This window comes from Aricia agestis, chromosome Z (genome assembly GCF_905147365.1).
Source record: "Aricia agestis chromosome Z, ilAriAges1.1, whole genome shotgun sequence".
Classification (NCBI taxonomy): Eukaryota; Metazoa; Arthropoda; class Insecta; order Lepidoptera; family Lycaenidae; genus Aricia; species Aricia agestis.
Genome location: NC_056428.1, coordinates 25,454,534 through 25,475,400, shown reverse-complemented (window position 1 = coordinate 25,475,400; position 20,867 = coordinate 25,454,534). Strand labels below are relative to the sequence as shown.

Here is a 20,867-nt window from a genome sequence, read left to right as displayed (position 1 = left end):
ATATGGTCGGATTGTTCACTGTATGTACTAGTGGTGCCCTCTGCGTAATATTCCCTATTAAAATTATACTTAGTTATACTTACATTGTCATCTACAATAATCTGCCAATAGGAATGCCTCCGCTGATGAGAACCTATTAAACGAGCAATTCTTATATATATATATATATATATATATATATATATATATATATATATATATATATATATATATATATATATATATATATATATATATATATATATATATATATATATATAAGAATTGCTCGTTTAAAGATATAAGATTTATATATGGTTATTGGATAGTCATGAAAGGCAAGTAGTATAGTAATACTGTATACATAATGCTTATATTATTATTAATTGTTAGTTTTATTTGTTCCTTATAAAAATCGATACCCTACTTCCTACTAATATTATAAAGGCCAAAGTTTGTTTGGATGTATGGATGTATGGATGTTTGTTACTCTTTCACGCAATAATTACTAAACGGATTTTAATGAAACTTTACAATAATATAGCTTATACATCAGAATAACACATAGGCTACAATTTTAACCGACTTTCAAAATGGGGGAGGTGTTATGTTCGTTTTCTTATGTTCAACGATAACTCCGCCGTTTGTTAACCGATTTTCAAAATTTTTCTTTTGGTATTTATATACCAAAAGAAAAATTTTGATGATACCCTTATGGGTATCATCCCAATTTGGTATTATATTAACAAAGTGGTGATCTGATGAAGGATGCATAAGTAATCGAGGGAACTCCTAAAAATTTAAAGGGAAACATGTGGTGACTTCGGTTTCGTGAGAAGTATTCTAAGCATATGCTACCAACAAGTAAGATTTTGCACCGAGGTATACCTGGTATACAGTGGTTTGGAAGGTGCTGAGAGAACTCCTGATTCTTTATAGATACATATTTGGGAGTTTCGGCGTTGTTTTAAGAACGGAAAGCATATGCTACTATGCAAATTACATTCATCATCATCATCATCACTACCATATTATACCATACATCGTCCCATGGTTATGACTTATGAGCCTATAATGACCCTGTTATTGGTACTTTTCATAGTCTTTTAGATCGAGACTCGAGTTGGTCAAGCGATAATTGAAAAAAATCTATACTTAATACATATTATAAACCTGAATTATTAAAATAAAATGCGAGATTTGTATAAAACAATTTATTTATCAAAATCACAATACATCTGTTATTTCTTTGGTTTGACCTAGTTAGTAACATAAATGCTTTTATTACAGAGTATAGGAAATCAATTTTAAGTATGTATTATAATAATAAAATACCTGTATAAAATTATTGGAACAATGATTTAAAATAAGTTTTATAAAAGATTTTAATTAATATAAAAATAATAGTCACAATAAAGATATAAACACAATTATTAATTTCACTGGTATAAAATATAGTCAGCTTTAATCTTAAATAACTAAAGTTGTACCTACTTAAATCATAGCAAATGTAAAAAAGGAAGCTTTCTATTTCCTGCAAGTATAGCGTGGTCTCTCAACAAATTGAAACTCGGTATATATGATCTATCGCTTTTTATTCATTTCATTTACATGCAAAATTATCGCTGTCGCCCTCCAAATGCATTCGTTTATTAGATAAATATTTGCTGGCGCATAAAAGACACAACTAGAGGTAGGTCAATAGTAAAATTTCTGAGTCCTGCGACCACACTATAGACTTATATATATATATATATATATATATATATATATATATATATATATATATATATATATATATATATATATATATATATATATATATATATATATATATATATATATATATATATATATATATATATATATATATATATATATATATATATATATATATATATATATATATTATACTTTCAGAACAAGTTCTCACTTCAAATCACTTATCAGCTACAAATCAACGCTTAATTGGTACTACTGAATTTTAACTTAAACATTGGTGTCTACTGAATTTTTTAATGCTAAGATACTGTCATAAAAACGAAATGAAGTATTGTATTTTATTCATAGTATTTGTATTACGCTACAAAACACGTATCAAGATCTAAGTCCATGCTTATATTAGTTAAGTAATATAAAAAATCTATAAGAGTTCTACTGCATAGTAAACAACTAACGCTAAATCTAAAAACATACAATTTTAGGCCTGACGAGTACGCTACGGTTTCCTAATGAGGTTGCATCAGAAGTTCGGATCCGGAGTTCCATGTAATCGGCTGAGTGTTTATAATATGTATCTTGCGACAGGAACGCAACACGCGTTTGACAGATGTTACACAATATTTATTCTACTGTCTAACAAAAATTGTTAATACTGACAGCACATATTGTGCAATATCCACTGACAAACGCCTGATGCTTATTTGTCGCTTTTTCGGCGTTCTCCGTTTAGTTTCCTTACAATTTGTAAGAACGTGTGCGTCATCTTAAACATTTTGTATGTAAACATTCAGGTTTCCTCAGAAACCTAATTAAGAAATCGAGTGTACACTTTTAGCCTTTAACTACTTATATAGGCGCTCAGCAATCAACATATCTGTCAATTCCATCGTAACCCAAGATGGCTGAGCATATTGTTACATTACTTACGGATCCACAAAGGAGATCATGATATACCTGGTTCCTTTGGTTACCAGCATGCCCTCGTGGAAGTGAGTTAGCCTGCCGGGGTGCATCAGCAACCAGCCTGGCTTAGTGTCGCGGACAGAACAGTTGTAGCGGATGAAACGGCAACCACCGCCTTCGTAGTCCACGTCTGAAAGATGTTGAAGTTTATAGATTGACAGTAATGAGGATTTTCGATATTGTATTATGTAATATGTTCGTGTTAATTGTGTGACAAGGATATGCACGACCTAAATTATTTTTTTCAATTTTAACAAAATGGGAATTGTTTTTCGCTGAATTGCCTAGAGAGAGAAAAAATACGCCGTAATAATAATTTTTTTGAGTTTTTCAGGATTAATTTTGATATTTTTAAGCTAAAATTCCGAAACAACCGTTTAGCTGGTAGAAGGACTCTAACGATTTTTTTCCACTTTAAAACTTAATATTTCACAAATGGATCCCTAAATCGGAAAATGATCTATGAATACTCATAATAATTTTTAAAAACCTATCCAACGACTTCCCAGATGATGGGGTGAACCCAAAAAAAATTCATCCCCGCTTTATGTGTAGGGGAGATACCATAAAAAAATATATATATTTTTAATATTTTATGTACCATTATGTCGGCATCATTAATATGTGCATTCATGCTAAATTACAGCTATGTAGGTCCTATAGTCTCTGAGCAAAACCGCGGACAGACAGACGGACAGACAAACAAACAGACGGACGGACAGACCGAAACTATAAAGGTTCCTTGTTGACTTCGGAACCCTATAAAACATAGAATACTGAATGTATATTTATTTTGTATTTTACTTGTGAAAAATTTGCGTAGAATTTGAGAAATGTTACGGAACTGTTCGTAGGATTCAGAAAGTGGGCTGATAATAACAATAAACACTTACGCGGCGTATTGAGTGCCAGATTGATGGTGTATGTTGAAGAGTCGTGGTGAGGCCTCAACGACGGCTGTTCGTCAGGTCGGTAGCGAACTACGAAGTTCATTACGGACACGGGTGGCTGAAAGTAAAACATTGTTGATGAAAACTATCGATATGTTAATCCAACTATGATTATTAATGTGTGTGCGTTGAAAAGAGAGCTCTTTAAGCTTAAGTAGGTGGAACGAATGAAGTTAGGATTAGAAAAACTTAGTCTAGGAAAGTAAACATGCCATCAGAGAAAAAATTCATAGGGCCTACGTTATTTGGTCGTGTCATCATGCGACAAAATAACGTAGATCCACCACCTGCATGTAAATCAATGTCTCTGATAGTCAATGAAGGGTTTTATGACAGAAAATATAGTTTCTTAAACCAATTTCCGTACCAACGAATTTTGTGACAACATTTAAACTTTGCTAGTGGCAACAGTCATCCGTCCTTTACCCCAATCTGTTATCCCTTTCCTTCCTCATCTTATAACATTTAAACGAGCAATTCTTGTGTATATATATATATATATATATATATATATATATATATATATATATATATATATATATATATATATATATATATATATATATATATACAAGAAATTGAATCTCGGAATCGGCTCCAACGATTTTCAAGAAATTTAGCATATAGGGGGTTTCGGGGGCGATAAATCGATCTAGCTAGGAATCATTTTTAGAAAATGTCATTTTATTCGTGTTTTATTGAATACCAAGCTTTGCTCGGTCAAATAGCTAGTATATATGAAAGAGACAACATTAACTTACGTTATGGTAATATCCAGTGAACACCATCTCTTGCAGCGGCCTCACGTACTCCTTCAGTATATGCAGCCATTGACGTTCCAGACCGACTTGGTTCATGTGGATGTCGCGAGTTGGGACCGCCTCGTAGCCGCTCTCTAGACGCTTGTCCTGTGAACATTATGGCGTTGTGATAAGGTTCATTTTTTAAAACTTTATAGAAGTAAACTAAATTCTAGGCTTTAAGGACGCTATCACATTTTTTCACAAATATCAGCGATTATCAGGTACCATTTTAAAGAATTTGGAGTCACACTGCAAGGATATTTTGGTTTCAAATGAAAGATAATAATATATTCATCTCCACGTCTACAAGTACTATAAAAATTTTATAGCCGCATACAACATTTTCACATAAATACGTTTTAACCATCACAATAATCTCAAAAGATTAAAAAAATAGGGTTTGATTAGGTACCATTAAAGCTAAATACACTGAACTAAGAAAAATAAATATACAAAAAAATTGTTGCTTATTTAGTCCCCTATACGAATAGCTAAATATTTTATATAAAAATAAATAACATTTCCATTTATAAGAAAAATAAGAAACGCTCTCAAATTTCTTCATACATTTTCGCCCTATCAAGAAAGCGGCGAGCGTCGTAACCGCCACTGTACAAGGCGCGCTGATATTGAACTTTATTTTAATGTCCTCAAGGTCGATATTCGTACTGACCTGCTAATTTTTGACATAATTTTTGTGATAGCGTCCTTAAGCAGACAGAAATTGTACTTGCACTAATTTAAAGCTGTCTTTAACCGAGATAGCAAAATACCTATAAAAACATTGTGTAAAAAAAAGTGAAATCTAGATTTTTTTAATTAGCTGCAATTCTTGCCAATAGAGATAGGCGAAATGCCCATTAAAGGCCCATAAACATCCAGAACGCTCAAAATGTCGGGTGTTTAACCAACACCCATACACCTTAATGCCGATTGACTTACATTGTTAGATCCATCGCTCCACTTGCCAAACGCCTCCATAACTTCGATCCACTCGTTGCAGAACCGCATCGACACCAGCGGGAACCAGTACACGTCGGGACACGGCTAAAAATACATTTACATGTTAATAACGAGCTAATATATTTTATATCTATGGACGCTTCACACCACGACAGTCTGGCCCCGTGCTGAGTACCTAAAGGACTTGTGTTACAGGTACCAGACAACGGAAATATATTTAATACTTTTATACTATACATATATTTAAGATTTTTATTATATCATACACATATAATTTAATACACATCCAGACCCGGGAACATTGAAAACTTTTTGTTCCGTCGGCGGGATTCGAACCCGCGACCCCCGGCTTGAGCTACGAACGCGCTCACCACTGAGCCACAAAGGTCGTCGAATAGGGCAGTGCTTAATTTATTTTTTTTAGAGAGTAGGCCACTTATTTCTGTTCCATGTAAGTACGTAATCTGCGGGGCGGACCTCTATGGACGCTGCCGCTAGGCCACGGTCTAGCGGCACCGTCCCGGATTTATAAATAGGCCGTTATAAATCCGGGGCTGTGATAGGGTTAGCCATATATTATGTAGCACATGGACACTCGCAACATCAGAAGATTTGTAAGTGCGTTGCCGGTCTTTTAAGAAAGAGTACACTCTCTTCTTGAACCTTGCCCTCATCTAAATTCTTCAAATACAGCGGTTTGAGCTACCGCTCCTCCCACTCGAGTCCAACACCTGGTAGACGTCAGGTGTCAGGGTTCAAAAAAAAAAAAAAAAAGGTGTCAGGGTTCACCAGGTGCCTATGGTAGATCTTGTTGCTCAACAACATAATCTGGAGAACTAGACAAATATACTCACCATGGCATGCTTCTTCCCCTCTTCAAAGTTCTCCAGATACAGGGGGTTGAGGTAGCGCCTCTCCCACTCGAGCTTGTTGTCGAACACCTGGTAGATGTCGGGGTTGGTGCGGCTGATGTCGAAGGTCTCAGGGTTAACCAGGTGCCCGTAGTGGAACTCGTTGCTCACGTGCATGAACATACCCTGGAGAAGATGGCAAATCGAGGAACAAAACTTGATATAAAATGTCATATTTTGTATGAATTCTGCGGACAGTCTTGTCAGTCGTCATTTTGAGTCGGCTATAATATACAGATATTATAAATGGTAAATTGTATGTCTGTATTTCTGTTACCTTTTAAGGGTCAATTCAGACCGCGACGTGTAGAATGTAGATGCATTTCTAAATTTGTATTGAATTGACGTCTCACGCATTTGGAGTCTGTCAATTCAATACTAGAAATGCATTCTACGCGTCGCGTTGCGGTCTGAATTGAGTTGAATTGTCACTAAATCTTAAGCGATTTCTGTATAATCTGGAAAAATATGGTTCCCAATCTGTTCCTATTGCAGACTCACTTAGTTTACAGAGTTTATTTTTATTATTCCCTACATATTTACTCATCCCTGATAACAAAAATAATACAAAGGTCAAGAAAAGGTTAAGGGACCGCTGATTCGAATTTTGAAGTGACACTAGAACGTATCTGACGCACGACCCTCGTTGTTCTCGTTTTATAACATGCGCATGTATATCAATATTTATAGGTATATTTATACAACAGAAAGTCATTCATACACAATAATATTATATCCGTTTAACCAATTTCAAAATAAACTACAATACAAATATCTATGTACAGATAAGGACCAAACTTAATACATAGATGATAGAACTATCTTTTAGAAGTCGGTTAAAAGGAGTCCACATGTTCACTACTAAAATCGACGTGTCCATTAAACCAGTCTTTGTACAGCTTCTCTAGTAATTAAGTGAACTATTTTAATAAATTCTTTATTCAAACAACTGTTTATAAGGGGCTTTTTCACTACGCCCTGATAAGTGTCGGATAGGTTATCCACAACTTATCTGACAGATACTCCATACTCTATTTGTTAATAGCCTAACCGGCACTAATCAGGAAGTGGTGAAACAGGCCCTTAATCTATTCTACTTACAATATCTCTGAGGCTCGCACAGAAAGCCATATCTGGGTCCATGTCTGGCTTGGAGTAGGTGATGGATTTAGCCGCTTCGGCGCGGAGCACGGAAGCCTTGATCAGGTAGCAGTTGGTGATGAATGGAATATTCCAGATGCCCCTGAAAATAATAGCAGGAGTGAGAATGCATTTTGTAACAAATTTTAATTATTTTTGACAACATTTTGTAACTTTTTCTAGGAATTTGGATTTCTCCTTCTCCTCCTACCTTTCTTCTGATTAATTTGGTTGCGGGTCCTAAGACAGATTTAGCTTGTCCCTCGGGCATCCCTGAGATCATAGGGTTTTCGTGGTTGGTTACCACTGTTGATCCTGGCGACACAGGAGATGCAGTGGTGGGAACGTGTGGTGGGCAATTTTACCGTTTAAAAAAAACTTTTACTGCCGCCACACGGAGACAATTATTAATTAAGTACTTAACTGTAATTAAATGTAGAATTTGAAAGTTAAGGCTAAATATTATATTTTATACTATTTACTGATTCATTATTGTTTTTGACTAGTGACTTCTCACGAAATAAATTATACAAAGACAACGTGAGCGACGCATTTCGTTAATAAAAGTTAACATATCCCTTGTGAAAGGTTAGTTGGTCCGTGCTATGAGACCTATTTGTAGTCTTATTGTTTATATTAGTTTTAAGTTTGTATGTATGTACAAAAAAAAGATTTTTCTATCTATAAGATTTTCAAAGTGCAATAAAGTCGATAGCATATGGTTAAAGGAACCCCACGCATACTCTGTCTTTCAACTTAATCCTCCAAATATTTTTGTTTACGCCATATTTTGATGCAACAAATTACGATGCGAGTTATCGTAATAGATTCGCTTCGATTATCCCATATACATTGACCCACAACGATTACTGAGCGAATCTCAAAGGAAATCGCGCTAGGGGGACCGACGGGGTCCATTAGCCAATTGAAACAGCACGCAGTATACAAGTGCTGGGCGAAGACAACAGACATGTGGAAGCAGGTTTTGGTGCTGGCTCTCATAGTCTTGGTAATGCAGAGCGACGCGCGCAGAGGTAGAACTCGAGCGAGAACCAAGTCCAAGGTAACTTGATGTTGCTAGCTGACGTAAAAGATCCGTGGAAGTCGTACATTTCAGCCAGACAGAATATAGTATTTGTTCGTTCACGTGGTGTACTCTAGATCCACGTTATAGGCCCATTAGGGTCCCATTTTATTCAATTCAAGCTTATACATAAACCTTGTAAATGTCAATAACATTTCAATATTGTAATCAAAACTATTCTTCCGAGTAATTTCGAAATTTGTGCATTTCTGTTTTTAAGTCCTGTGTGCATAAAAAGTGATCAATAAAATTTTGCTTTCATCATTAGGTACAAATCGGATTGCCAATCACAGGCAAATACAGGGACCCCGAATCCGATCAGTATTATAACAACAACGACGTAAGTATAACGTTATACTATGGCATTTGCGAAAAGTTTTTTAATTGTAAATTGTATACATTTTGGCGAAATAAAGTAAAAACAGTTAACATTTTCAAAATAGATTTAGAACTAACTTTTTTGGTCTTAACAGGACAATATTTTAAGGCTCACAGCGGGATAAATTTTTATGCGTAAAATATTTCTTCGATTTTTATATTTTAAGTCTAAAACTGCTTACACAAGTATTTAGGGACCGCCTAGGAGGTCCCTAATTCTACTTAACTAGTATTTCCCCACCCTCTTTCAGCCACGGACCCGTAGGATATTAAGCACAGTTTTCATGGACCCCCTTAATAAAATAAACAGTCAAAAAATCTGGATTAGGTATATAATATTATGTTCCAGAGATGACATGGCGGACCCCTATACATAATATACTCGCGCACTCTCAGGGATCCGCGGACCACAGGTTGGGAAACACTGTAGTAAACCATTATATTTTAGGGTGCGAAAATCCTGCTGGCGTCGCACTTCGACCTTGAGTACGTGTTGGGCCACAAGATCGCGTTCCTGTGTACGGCGAAGGGCACCCCGCGACCACACATCACGTGGTTCAAAGACGGAGTCGAGATATTCGCACACCACTATTTACACGTAAGATTTACCTTACTAATTTTATTAATGCCGTGGTGTGTTTGTTTTTCTAACTGCTACCTCTTCACGCATAAATTTAAATTTAAGTATATAATATAAAAGTACCTGGTTGACCGAGCTTTGCTCGGCATAGCAAACACTCATTGACTTCGTGTTACTTAATAACGCCATCTGCTGGTCGTTAAAACAATTAGTTGCCAACAAAATAGTATTATTATTCGCCAATAGATGTCAGGAAGAGTCATATTTTTCAGTTTATCGATTATCGATAGAACACGAATTAAAAGACATTTTCTGGAAATGATTCCTAGCTAGATCGATTTATCGCCCCCGAAACCCCTATATACTAAATTTCATGAAAATCGTTGGAGCCGATTCCGAGATTCCAAGCACTTCGGTAGAGCATATTACACCAACTTAATACAGCTTGTAACATAAAGAAGTGATAATTTGAGTGTATGTGTCCCTGGTATACAGTTCTCTCTTTCAGCGCTGTTACTTTTACAGCAAACTCTACTATTGTAAACTATTTCTATATATCTTTTATGTTTTTTGTCCAACTGGCAACTCGCACTTTTTAACCAACATCAAAAAAATATGTATACATTTTTTTCAGATCCACGAATGGCTGATAGACGAGGACCAGGTGAAGTCCAAGATCGAGATAGATCCCGCGACCCAGATGGACGCCGGCGTATACGAATGTACAGCTGACAACATGTACTCTATAGACCGGAGGTCCTTTAAAACCGACTTCTCCATCGCCTTCGATTAATAAACCAGTGGGAGATATTGGCGTTTTATTTTACCTCAAAAACTTCTTGCACGACTAAGGTAAACGTCCACTTATCGGCATATCGGCGACGCATTTTTGAGGATTTTAGTATGCCTTGTACTCGAACTCAAACAGCAGCGTCCACACCGCACCGCACACAACCGGTTTAAGAGTCCACACCGCCCTTTTTTCCATACAAACGTTGTCCCCTGTTTCCTCCCTGGATAATGCTAGTAGAGTTATAATTTTTTTCCTGAATATCTACGGCCACTAATACAATGTCCCTATGTTTTCTTTTTTTTCATAATTTAATTATTAAATAAGATATGAACGTTCAAAAACCCATAACAATGGCCAGATTTTCCGCTGTGTTCAAACATTCAGAAAACAGATTTGGTTTGGATTAAATTAAAAAAAATAAAACATAGGAACACAGCTCAAGCCTTTCTTAAAGTACTTAAATCGGTTAAGTTTTGGAGAAGGAATCAGGGGACAACGAATCGTTGATTTTCTGGATTTTCTGCAGTTGTCGCTATCGCGTTCTGCGGTATAGGCTTGAGGTAAGGGAGACAGCTATAGATATTATGCGTACTTTTTTTTCATTTCTCTGGCCCCTGGTGTATCCTCTTAAGTATTAGGCATACTCTGTAGCGTGCGTCCGATGCGTCAGATACCGAAAAGTGGAGCTTACCTTAAAGGTGTGACCGCACAAGTCGTAACTACACTGAGCAGAGTGGAGCGAAGTGACATGTCACGGCCAAAAATTAATTAAAATGAAATCGTATGAGGTACCTATACGATACGCAACAGCAACGCTACACGACACAAAACGTCAGGGCGATGAAACGTAAAGTGACCGCTGCAGCATTGTACGGTCTGGCCTCAAAAAGAAAGCATACTCACAATATTTTGTTATACACGATATCCATGTAGTCCGGTGATCTCGCGTAGAACCCAGCCGAGTTGATAGCACCCCAGAAGTTAGACCAGGCCTGGCCAGGTCTCGCCAGCAGCGGCGCGATGACGTCGTAGCCGGAGGACATTAAATATCGGAGGGTCCCGCTCTCTACACGAGAGAGACTGTCTATAGAGAAGAGATAGTCGCAAGCGCTGCTCGCGCATCGGTCCCTGTAATAAAAATAATTGTGTTATGATTTATGAAGACAGCGCTTTTGGGCTTCCTTTTTTTAAATCGGATAAAAATAACAACATCAAGTCAAATTTTCACTACAACTAAGCCAAAAGGAGTGCTAATTTTTTTGGAAGTCTGTGTATTTACTTGATCTATCGTAGCGTCCTAAAGATCAGATTTTAATCAATGAGCTCTCAATAGATTTAAATTTCCTGGTTATATACACAACATAATTTGGGAAACCGAGACACAATATAGTTGCTGTATTGTAACCGAGACACAATACATTTGAACACATTTTTCAATGCCCTCTTAACGCGAATCTGCTAACTTACTTGGCAATGCCTCTCGCTTCAGATTCAGGGATGAAGTCACTGGGTTTTATGCGTTTGGCCGTCGCGTACTCCTTCATATGCGCTTGGAAGAACTTTTCCACTTCGTCCTCATGGTATTGCACGTTGTTCCTCAGGAGAAGGTGGATTTTGGACTTGGGGTAGTCGATTTCCAGGAGTTGGAGCAGAAAGTCTTCCATAAAGGGTGTCGGTTGTTCGATGAATACTGCCATCATAACGATTGGTAGGTTGTCGTCCTTAAGAATAAATAATGAGATTAATATTAAAGCCAGTCTGGTCGTCGGATAGGGAATTTTGATACAGGTGTATCTACTTGTATCTTTCACGCGCACAAATTCAACGCTATATTCAACAGGTCCACAATAATCAATTAGTAGGAAGGAAGAAATGAAAGAAAATTTCTTTGGTTAAAAAACATTAGATACATACTAATATCTCAAGACAGAAAACATGTTTATGTGCGCGAGTGAAAGAAACAAGTACCTAACGAGTAACGAGAGATCAATATATGTGCTTTGAGACCGAAATAATATCAAGCTTCTTTTCTTAGACAGCGTCTTTGGCTCAAAGATCTTTTTTGTTTAAACCAGAAGTTCCCAAACTTATTTTCTCTTCTGCCCACTTGGAGAACAAATAAGGTAAAAGCACTAATGGCAGACGCTTTAAGGAAACATAAAACATTTGAATGTTATAAAATATATATTTATGAAAATAAAGGATTGCTAACTTCTTCCATGTCTCCAGTAACTCTTACAAAATAAAACTATTATAATTATTCTCTGACAAATCAATAAAAAATATATTATTGGTATTTTTGTAGACTTAATCATAACAACTAAAAGATGACATCACAGGAAACGAACATCACTAATAGTAGACACCAATATGAACTAATAGTTGACATAGAACATTACATTACATTTTACATTTTTCCTATTATTAGGTATTTATTTGCCGTTTTTCAAATGATTTCATTTACTTCATCATAGACATGCATATGAAACCTATCCACGTTGTCTCCAGATTCTCTTCCATGCTAAAACTATCTTTCCTTTTATTTTTCAGATATTTTTTCCGAACAAATTTATTTTCAGTCTTTAGTCTTCATGCTTCTCTTGCCTTAAAACTTACGTGCAAAATTTCGCCTTCCTTAACCTATTTGCTAAGAAATTGCCGAGCGCGTGTTGACGCGGTCACATTATTTACGAAAACTGATCCCATTTCAAAATTTTGTTCCCGAAGGCGTCCCAAATATATTTTTTCACATCAACAGATAGCTTGAGAAGCTTATAAAATTTATAGTGTTGAGAAAAAATTTGAGTACTTAATTCTTTTTTTATGGTATTTTTGTCGTAAGGGTCATCTATTAGTTCTGAGTCTACCATTAGTGCTTCTACCTTATATATTTTAGCGCCCCCTTTGTTTCAATTTAAAATGCATCCGGATGAAATAAATCACCTCCCAAGCCTCTACACAACGTCCCCATTTTTTTCTACGCCCCTCTACAGACTTTCAGCGCCCACAATGGAGCGTTATCGCCCACTTTGGGAAAGGCTGGTTTAAACGGACCAATGACCAATGACCATAGATGAGATGAGATCATATTTTGCTACTATGAGAGCTGTTTCGATGCCATAATAAAGTTAACTTTTTCAAATTGAGATGGTACAAAATCACAGACTTTGTACACAAACGAAAGCATAGAAAAAAATCTAGAATTTTCGAAAAAGTACCTCCAGTTTAATCTTCTTCTCCGCGCACATGGTGCATCCATTCTTGATGGACCAGGCCTGGGCGAGGTAGTTGGAGAGGTAGTTGAGTGTGGCCTTCGCTGGTCCATTGCCATGAACGATCAGGGGGCGCTCCTTGGTCACAGTATTTTCGATGTACGGCCATTCCTCTGTCGTGTTCACGTTCAGTTGGACGTCGGCTGAAAAAAAGTATGAATAATCCACTCAAGACTCAAGATTTCTACCAGAGGCACATTGGGCACAACTCTAACGGACGCACTCAGAGACATGTAATTATGATGAAACTTCAATTTAATAAAGAGTTTGGCAGATAATATATGGGGCTTATGTCAAAATATTCGTTTGACAGTCAAGTAATTAATATTCGTCTCTGAGTGCGGCAGTAAGACAAACTCGAAAAAAAAATGAAAGGGGAAGACAATTTTTAAGTCTCTTCAGTAGCGAGGAGTGAGCAAGGCGATTGCGCAAGAATTTCTATTAATAGCAATCAGGCGGTCAGTTATTGGTACATAGATTCGAGTTTAGACAGTAAACCGTTATTAATAAGGTATTGTACCATCGAAAAGATTGATTCATAGCCAGATGGCGGACCCACGTTCGCGCTATGTCAAACGCAGCCGGCAGCTCCCGACTAACCTGGCCAAATCTGACCAAATAACGTAGATCCGTCATCTGCATATAAATCAACTTCTCTGATAGTACATGCGCGGTGCACCTGACTTGTCGGGTTTCATCAGGTTCTGATTATTGTGGATAACCCATACCGAAAGCTAGAAATAGGTACCCACACTGAAATAAACATCAGAAAGAGACAAGACTATTGAAACAACAAAGCATACTCAATTACTCACATAAAACGCCGTTCAGATTCTGGAATATCTCCGCATTATGATCCAGGACAATCTTGAGAGATTCCCTCATGTCCTTATCAAGGTATACCTTCGTGTAGAATAGCTGGTCATCATCCTTGTCTTTGATGGGCTTGTAGTTCACTATCTCCAGCAGCTCTGGCAGGTAACCTGAACAAATATATTTTATTAAGCTATTGCACAGCTTTTAAGGTGACGCCGCGTTTAAGTAAAAAACCGTGTTGGATATGTTTTAGATTGCTTGTTTTCTATGAGAGGCCGGCTCGGCTTCTCATAGAAAAAGGTGACGCCGCGTTTAAGTAAAAAACCGTGTTGGATATGTTTTAGATTGCTTGTTTTCTATGAGAGGTCGGCTCGGCTTCTCATAGAAAACAAGCAATGGAACAGCAAAAAATTGAAAGGGCGTAACGACAAAATAGTTGTAATAATCTTACCGTCAAAGAAAAAGAGATTGAGAGAGAATGAATGAGAAATTGAGAGAATGCTGAATGAGATTATACTCCGAATAATTTTCAATACTAACGTGAATATTCTAAGCCAATTACGACAAGACATCCACACTAACATTATAAATGTGAAAGTGTGTCTGTCTGTCCGTCTGCCTGTCTGTCTGTCTTGTCTGTTACCTCTTCACGCCCAAACCTGGTATTTTATAAAGTACTAGACTAGATGACGCCCGCAACTCCGTTGCGCCAAAATTGGTTTATCGCGCGGGAACCGTACATTTTTTTGGGATAAAAAGTATCCTTTGTCCTTTCCCGGAACTCAAAGCATCACCATACCTCAGAAAAATCGGTTCAGCAGTTTACACGTGAAGAGGTAACAGACAGACGTACACACTTTCGCATTTATAATATTATGCTGTGGTGGAGACTAAATTTGCATACTCTCAAAAACCATAACCCTCCTTTTATACAGTCGTGTTATAACTTAAAACCGTTTGGTGCAGTGTTCGCACTTGGACAGTATTTTTATATCACGCGACCGGTCACTGGCCGAAGTGATAAAGAACGTTTCTATACTTCCGACGCTTTATCTATGTATTACATAAAGATTTGATGACATCAATTTGGGTTAAACAACACTACGATTTAATAAAAGAAGTCATTCATAGAGAACGCTAATTTTAAACTGTACAATAATTTAAAATACTATTTTCTAAGCACTTTTGTTACACTTAAATATGTAAGTTAAATTATGGACTTAGATGAGACTGGACCCTCTAAATGCCTTACGTAATTTATGGGCGCCCCTGGCAGAACTAGCTCATCGTACAATTTCAGAGCAATGATCTGTAACGTGACAAAAGGCACATTGATTAACCCGTGGTCTCGATTCAAATCATTTCTCGGCATACTTTTCCATTGCTATCAACGTTCCATAAATTTATATTAATAAACTGCTGTGGCTTCGTGGGCTGCGGCTGTGGAACTTTCTATAGGTACTTCCAATTTATTTTGATACTAGACGACGCCTGCAACTTCACTACGACGAAATTCATCGTTTACGGCGACCGCAGACTTACAATTTCAAGTTGGCCAACTAAATCGCATAGTATATAGGTACCAATAGCTATAGCCGAAGGCTATGGCGACTTATGAAAGCTCGCACATTGCATCCAACTAAATAATTGGACACCGATCGTATTTAAAGAAGCGCGATTCCTTTCCGATTACTTACAAATTAAAACGTTGTCCAGTTAAATTGTGAAACTACGCAATTCAGTTGTACCATAGTCGGACAACTTGAAATTGTATATCTGCGGTGACCCTTATAGCGCGAGAAGTTTATTTTTTCGCAACAAAAACTGCCGTGTCCTTTCCCGTTTCTAAAAGTAACCATACCCGATTTCATCTAAATCGCTCCTAAACAACAAAACAAACGAAAATGAAGTGAAACGCAGTCTATTCGTTGCGGTTCCAGAACTTTCTAACCTATTGTTATTTACCAACTTAAAAATAGAGGAGGTTATCAACTTGTTGGATTTTGACGAATCATTTCAACAACAAGCTTGTTAACATGCGATAAAATACGAGGAAAACTTATCATCCGGCTGATAATAATAATAGCAGTAGAGCAAAAGCACTATCAAACTTTACTAATTAATTAATAGTTATAAAAATATGAGTAACTATGCCAGTTAAAAAATATTGTGCCAAGAAGGTACTTCTTAAAACTAATACTTATTATTAATGCGAATATTTGTCAGTCTGTTAACCTCTCGACTTCAAAGAAATAATATAACCATCCTATTAACACAGTTGGGTTAAGGTAAGTGTCCACTTGTCGATATTGCACGTATTGGACGTAACATACGCAACGGACTACGCCTCATACTAAAATCAAATGCATATGGTGTGATGTAGTGGACGCAATGGATTTTAATATGTACCTTGTAAGGTACATACTAAAATCCATTGCGTGCGAAGCGGGCCTATGGACAGTGGGCACTTAGCTTAGAAGAAAATACTCACCAATAAATCCACCAGAGTTGAGATATGGATTAGATACTTTCTCGTTGGGGTACTGCGTTGCAAGCTTAGCATCAGGCCAGCAGAACGGCTCAGCACTGAACACCACACGGGCTTTGAACTTCTTAAACCTCTCTACTATGTCCTCAACACTAGCCAGAAACATCACATCATAGCTGGAAATAAACGCTCAGATGAACACTCAAATATCATTAAATAATAGTGTTGGTGGCCAACTAGAAATCATATAGTAACAAGCACCACATAGAGACACTCTGTAGTCTGTGCCTTATGAGATCTAAGTACAATGGACGGAGAAAGAGGCAAGATTGATGAAATATCAGGCAGAGCATTTTTGTATGCCCATTGCCCATCCAATGCATGGATATATTTTTTTTTAACAGACAAATATGTGATCAGCCTTTATTATTCTTACTAAACTTGAAACAACATTTTGTTTACAAAAAACCATGTTTGTTTAGACAAAATGTTGTTTTTTAAACAAATTTGAACCCACAACCTCCAAGTCAAGTGCTAATACACAAGACTAGCTACTTATTGTGCCGTCTATTACAGCTAAATATAAAATGTGAAATATGAATATTAAATATTCTATTAAAGTAAATTTTTAAGAAGTTGCCTAGCGAAAGCAAGCATGGTTCTGATAAACCAGGCTTCTGACCTTAGCAATTAATCTTGTTTGATTTAAATGTTTTATTCATGAAATGTAGCCAACACTATAATATTCATAGCCAAAAACTGAAGATAGAAATTATGTTAACTGTTATAGTAATTGGTACAGAGAATAAGAATTTATTAAAAGCTAAACCCAGCGAAATCATACTAAAAAGGGGGCCAAATCAACTTTAATTTTACACAGTACATCAGGAATGTTGCATTCTATGTTTTTTCTCACGCAAATAAAATAATAATAATTCCCAGAAATAATTCTCACTATTTAAATGTCTAGAGACAATTTATTGTATATTTGCGCAAAGCTAAATTAAAACCATAATTATTCATTATATTTTTTGTGGTGCACACAGTGAGTTCTGCTGGGTTTTTAAAGCTGCTAAGCGTAAGTGATGCTAAATATTTTGATTAAACACCTTTGCTCCCAAAATTACTAATTAAAATTAAAAATAATTTATATAAATTCCGTAGGTACTAGAAAAAACTGTAACCTCTCTTGCTCTTTTATTCTGATGAGAACAAATAACCCATATTTATTTTTTGTTTATCATAAAATAAGATGTTCTACATAAACTATTGCAACATATAAATGCAATCGCTATAACAACTTAATTTTTTTTTAAATAATAAAGACAATAAATTATAAATTGCAATGCGAAATATATTAGGTTATTATAACATAGAAATATTATGATATTAAGTTTTAGACATAAAATACAATAAGTATTATTGCAATTTTTTAAATATTATATTATTAAATGTTATTCAAAAACATGTTCAAAAATGATAGCTATTGCGATAAGATCCTTAAAGATTTTTTTTATAATATATTAAATTCAACATAAGCCAGACATTATATAATGTCTGGCTTATGTTGAATTAAATATATTATAAAAAAATCTTATAAATTTTCCTATTTGTGCAGTTATATTTTAAAAAGTTAAATTATTTAATGTCATCTTAAATTACAACAATAGCACAGCAGTTTTTCAAGATGACAATAATATGTCTTTTAGTGAGACAAATGCAATGTACCTTTTTTAAGAGTTTTTATTCCCATAAACATCACTTTTATAACTTTTCCTACCTGTCTGTAAATAGAACTATCTGATCTTTATCATCTTTGTCCAGCTGATCAAGTTTCTCCTTCAGTAGATTCACCTTCTGGCCTCCACCTTCGTAGTTCATGTCCCCACCGGACCATTTTGATCCTTTTCCCAACACTTCTACGTCAATTCCATACACCTTAGCTGATCTCAGGTACCTCTCGAGACCATGATTGTCTTCTGTTGCTACTGTTAGCACTTTCACGCTACCTGGAAGGAAACAGTCCAAAACAATGGTCTTAAATACTGAACAAATCTCTATCTCCTTGTCAAGTAAGTTTGATACACAATTTTTTTTTGAAATATTGATTATATTTAATGTTTTATTCTCTAAATGGATATTAGCAATAAAGACAATTTTGCATTTGAATTTAAAATGAAAAGAGAAATTAAATGTTTATGGTGGAATTTTGGCTTGTGATTATTCTATAAAATTCCTTGAATTGAAATTCAATATTATCTTGAAGTCCTTCCTCGTATATTTGATACATACAAACATCTATAGAATTGTAGTTTTAAAATGATACTAAGCTAAAACCACATGAATCTAATACCACAAAATGTAATTATTATTTTAAAGAACAAAACTTTACTTTAAGTTTTGCTAATACATGCACAAATAAAGTGTTAACAAAGTTTTACTTACTTGAAGCTTCATTGTATTGAACTATCAGAGTTAATAAGCAAAAATACTGTATGAATTCTCTCATGATTCTAGATCTATCCGCAAGCGAACACTGTGAGCTTGTGACGCTTACTGATAATCGTAAAACAAGGAATACGACCCGAACTGGTGTATCATAAAATGTTTAATGCCGTCCCACATACAAGAGCCAGAGCATGTTCCCACTTCCGTGCTTCATAGCTTGCCGTCGTCCCACAATATCGATAAGCCCGTGCCGAACGACGCTCTGATTAAAATAAAGCAGCGTCACGACTTTGAAACCGTTTATAACAATCAGTGTTATATGAACCACAGGCAAGCATGAAAGACGAAACTTTCGTTGCTACTTGCTATTATAATCTTGCTGAGAAACATTTATTAAAAATATTTGATTTTTTATTTTGACATTTCTACGATTCTTGCTGTCAAACAGTTGTTAAACAGTCAAAAGACATTTGACAAATGACAGGCGACAGCTCGCAGCAGCTATGATTATTTTTTTAAATAAAATTTCGCGAACGCATTAAGTAATAATTAAACTGCTTGCCTTGTGTTAAATAAAATAATTAAGTTTAATATTAAATTAGGATAGGCGAATTCTTAAGTTTTAAATCTCAATTAATATTTTATTAAGTATATCATTATTTTAATAAATAATCATCACCTGTATTAATGAGTTGGTTGCCACAAAATTTCTCACCATCTTTAGTACAATATTGTTCCGATGCCGTCCTATCAATTTTCAAAGCTATAAATAATGCACTTGCCAAGCAAATACATTTTAGCGGAAAACAGCGATGAGATTTGAGCATCTTACTCTCACGGGACTTATAGATAGACTGCAAATAAATCGCTTTTCATGTAATCAAGAAACGGAAAGTGAACGTAAAATCAATGTTTTGTAAAAATAACAAATGCACCGTGAAATGAAAGTCGTCAAAAAAATTAGAGTAAGAAAAGTAGGTTGATAACAACCTTTCCAAAGGCTAACCGTCGAAGCAAACTAAGTCTTTGATGTTTTATAATTTAGAGATAAATCGTAATTAGTCTTCTAATAATAATATAGGTTCAAAGATTCAAAGACTTTATTAGCATCCAATTAGTATAGTAAATTATATACTTACAATAAACAAACTCAGCACCTTGTAGAGGCGGTTGCTTATAAAATAGTACCTACTTAACAAATATTTTGGATTGTAATTTGTTAACTATATACTTACTTATGTAACATACCTAATATTAATATGTATTATTCGTTTCTTAATTTCATATACTTAAGTAATGTAAACAATTACAATAGTACATGAATGAAAGTACTTAATAGGTATATTTTATGAACATTATTCTATAGACCTTAATCTTCTTTAGGAAAGAATTCTTCTAGCGCAAGGGTTGGCAGACTTACCAATCAGATGAGCCAAATATCAGATTTGTAGATTTTCTCATACCTTCAATGGGCCGCTACATAAACTTTATAAGTCTAAGGGTGGGTTGCACCAGAGGCGTGGTTAAAGTTAAAGTTATGGTCAAAGTTATGGTTATAGTCAAGGCTAACTTAACTT

At 35.6% G+C, this 20,867-nt stretch overlaps 2 protein-coding genes across 5 annotated transcripts; one reads left to right on the top strand and one right to left on the bottom strand.

Annotated features, from left to right (window-relative positions):
- Nucleotides 1-1,889: 1,889 nt before the first annotated feature.
- On the bottom strand, nt 1,890-20,132 carry LOC121739361 (procollagen-lysine,2-oxoglutarate 5-dioxygenase). 4 transcript variants are annotated; one of them, XM_042131795.1, is made up of 13 exons: nt 19,970-20,132; nt 18,623-18,851; nt 16,846-17,018; nt 14,354-14,521; nt 13,485-13,681; nt 11,734-11,987; nt 11,170-11,394; nt 7,393-7,534; nt 6,235-6,417; nt 5,360-5,464; nt 4,376-4,522; nt 3,558-3,672; nt 1,890-2,794 (listed from the first exon to the last, which is right to left on the bottom strand). In XM_042131795.1, the coding sequence occupies exons 1-13, from the start codon at nt 20,115-20,117 to the stop codon at nt 2,625-2,627; spliced, it is 2,256 nt and encodes a 751-aa protein (XP_041987729.1). In that variant the 5' UTR covers nt 20,118-20,132; the 3' UTR covers nt 1,890-2,624. The 4 variants fall into 4 exon arrangements, with proteins under 4 accessions (XP_041987729.1, XP_041987731.1, XP_041987730.1 ...); XM_042131797.1 differs by lacking the exon at nt 19,970-20,132 and adding an exon at nt 19,284-19,683 and having other exon boundaries at nt 18,623-18,847; XM_042131796.1 differs by lacking the exon at nt 19,970-20,132 and adding an exon at nt 19,288-19,683.
- LOC121739373 (immunoglobulin domain-containing protein oig-4-like) lies at nt 8,355-10,281 on the top strand. Its single transcript, XM_042131815.1, has 4 exons — nt 8,355-8,494; nt 8,784-8,855; nt 9,342-9,491; nt 10,108-10,281. The coding sequence occupies exons 1-4, from the start codon at nt 8,402-8,404 to the stop codon at nt 10,264-10,266; spliced, it is 474 nt and encodes a 157-aa protein (XP_041987749.1). The 5' UTR covers nt 8,355-8,401; the 3' UTR covers nt 10,267-10,281.
- Nucleotides 20,133-20,867: the final 735 nt, after the last annotated feature.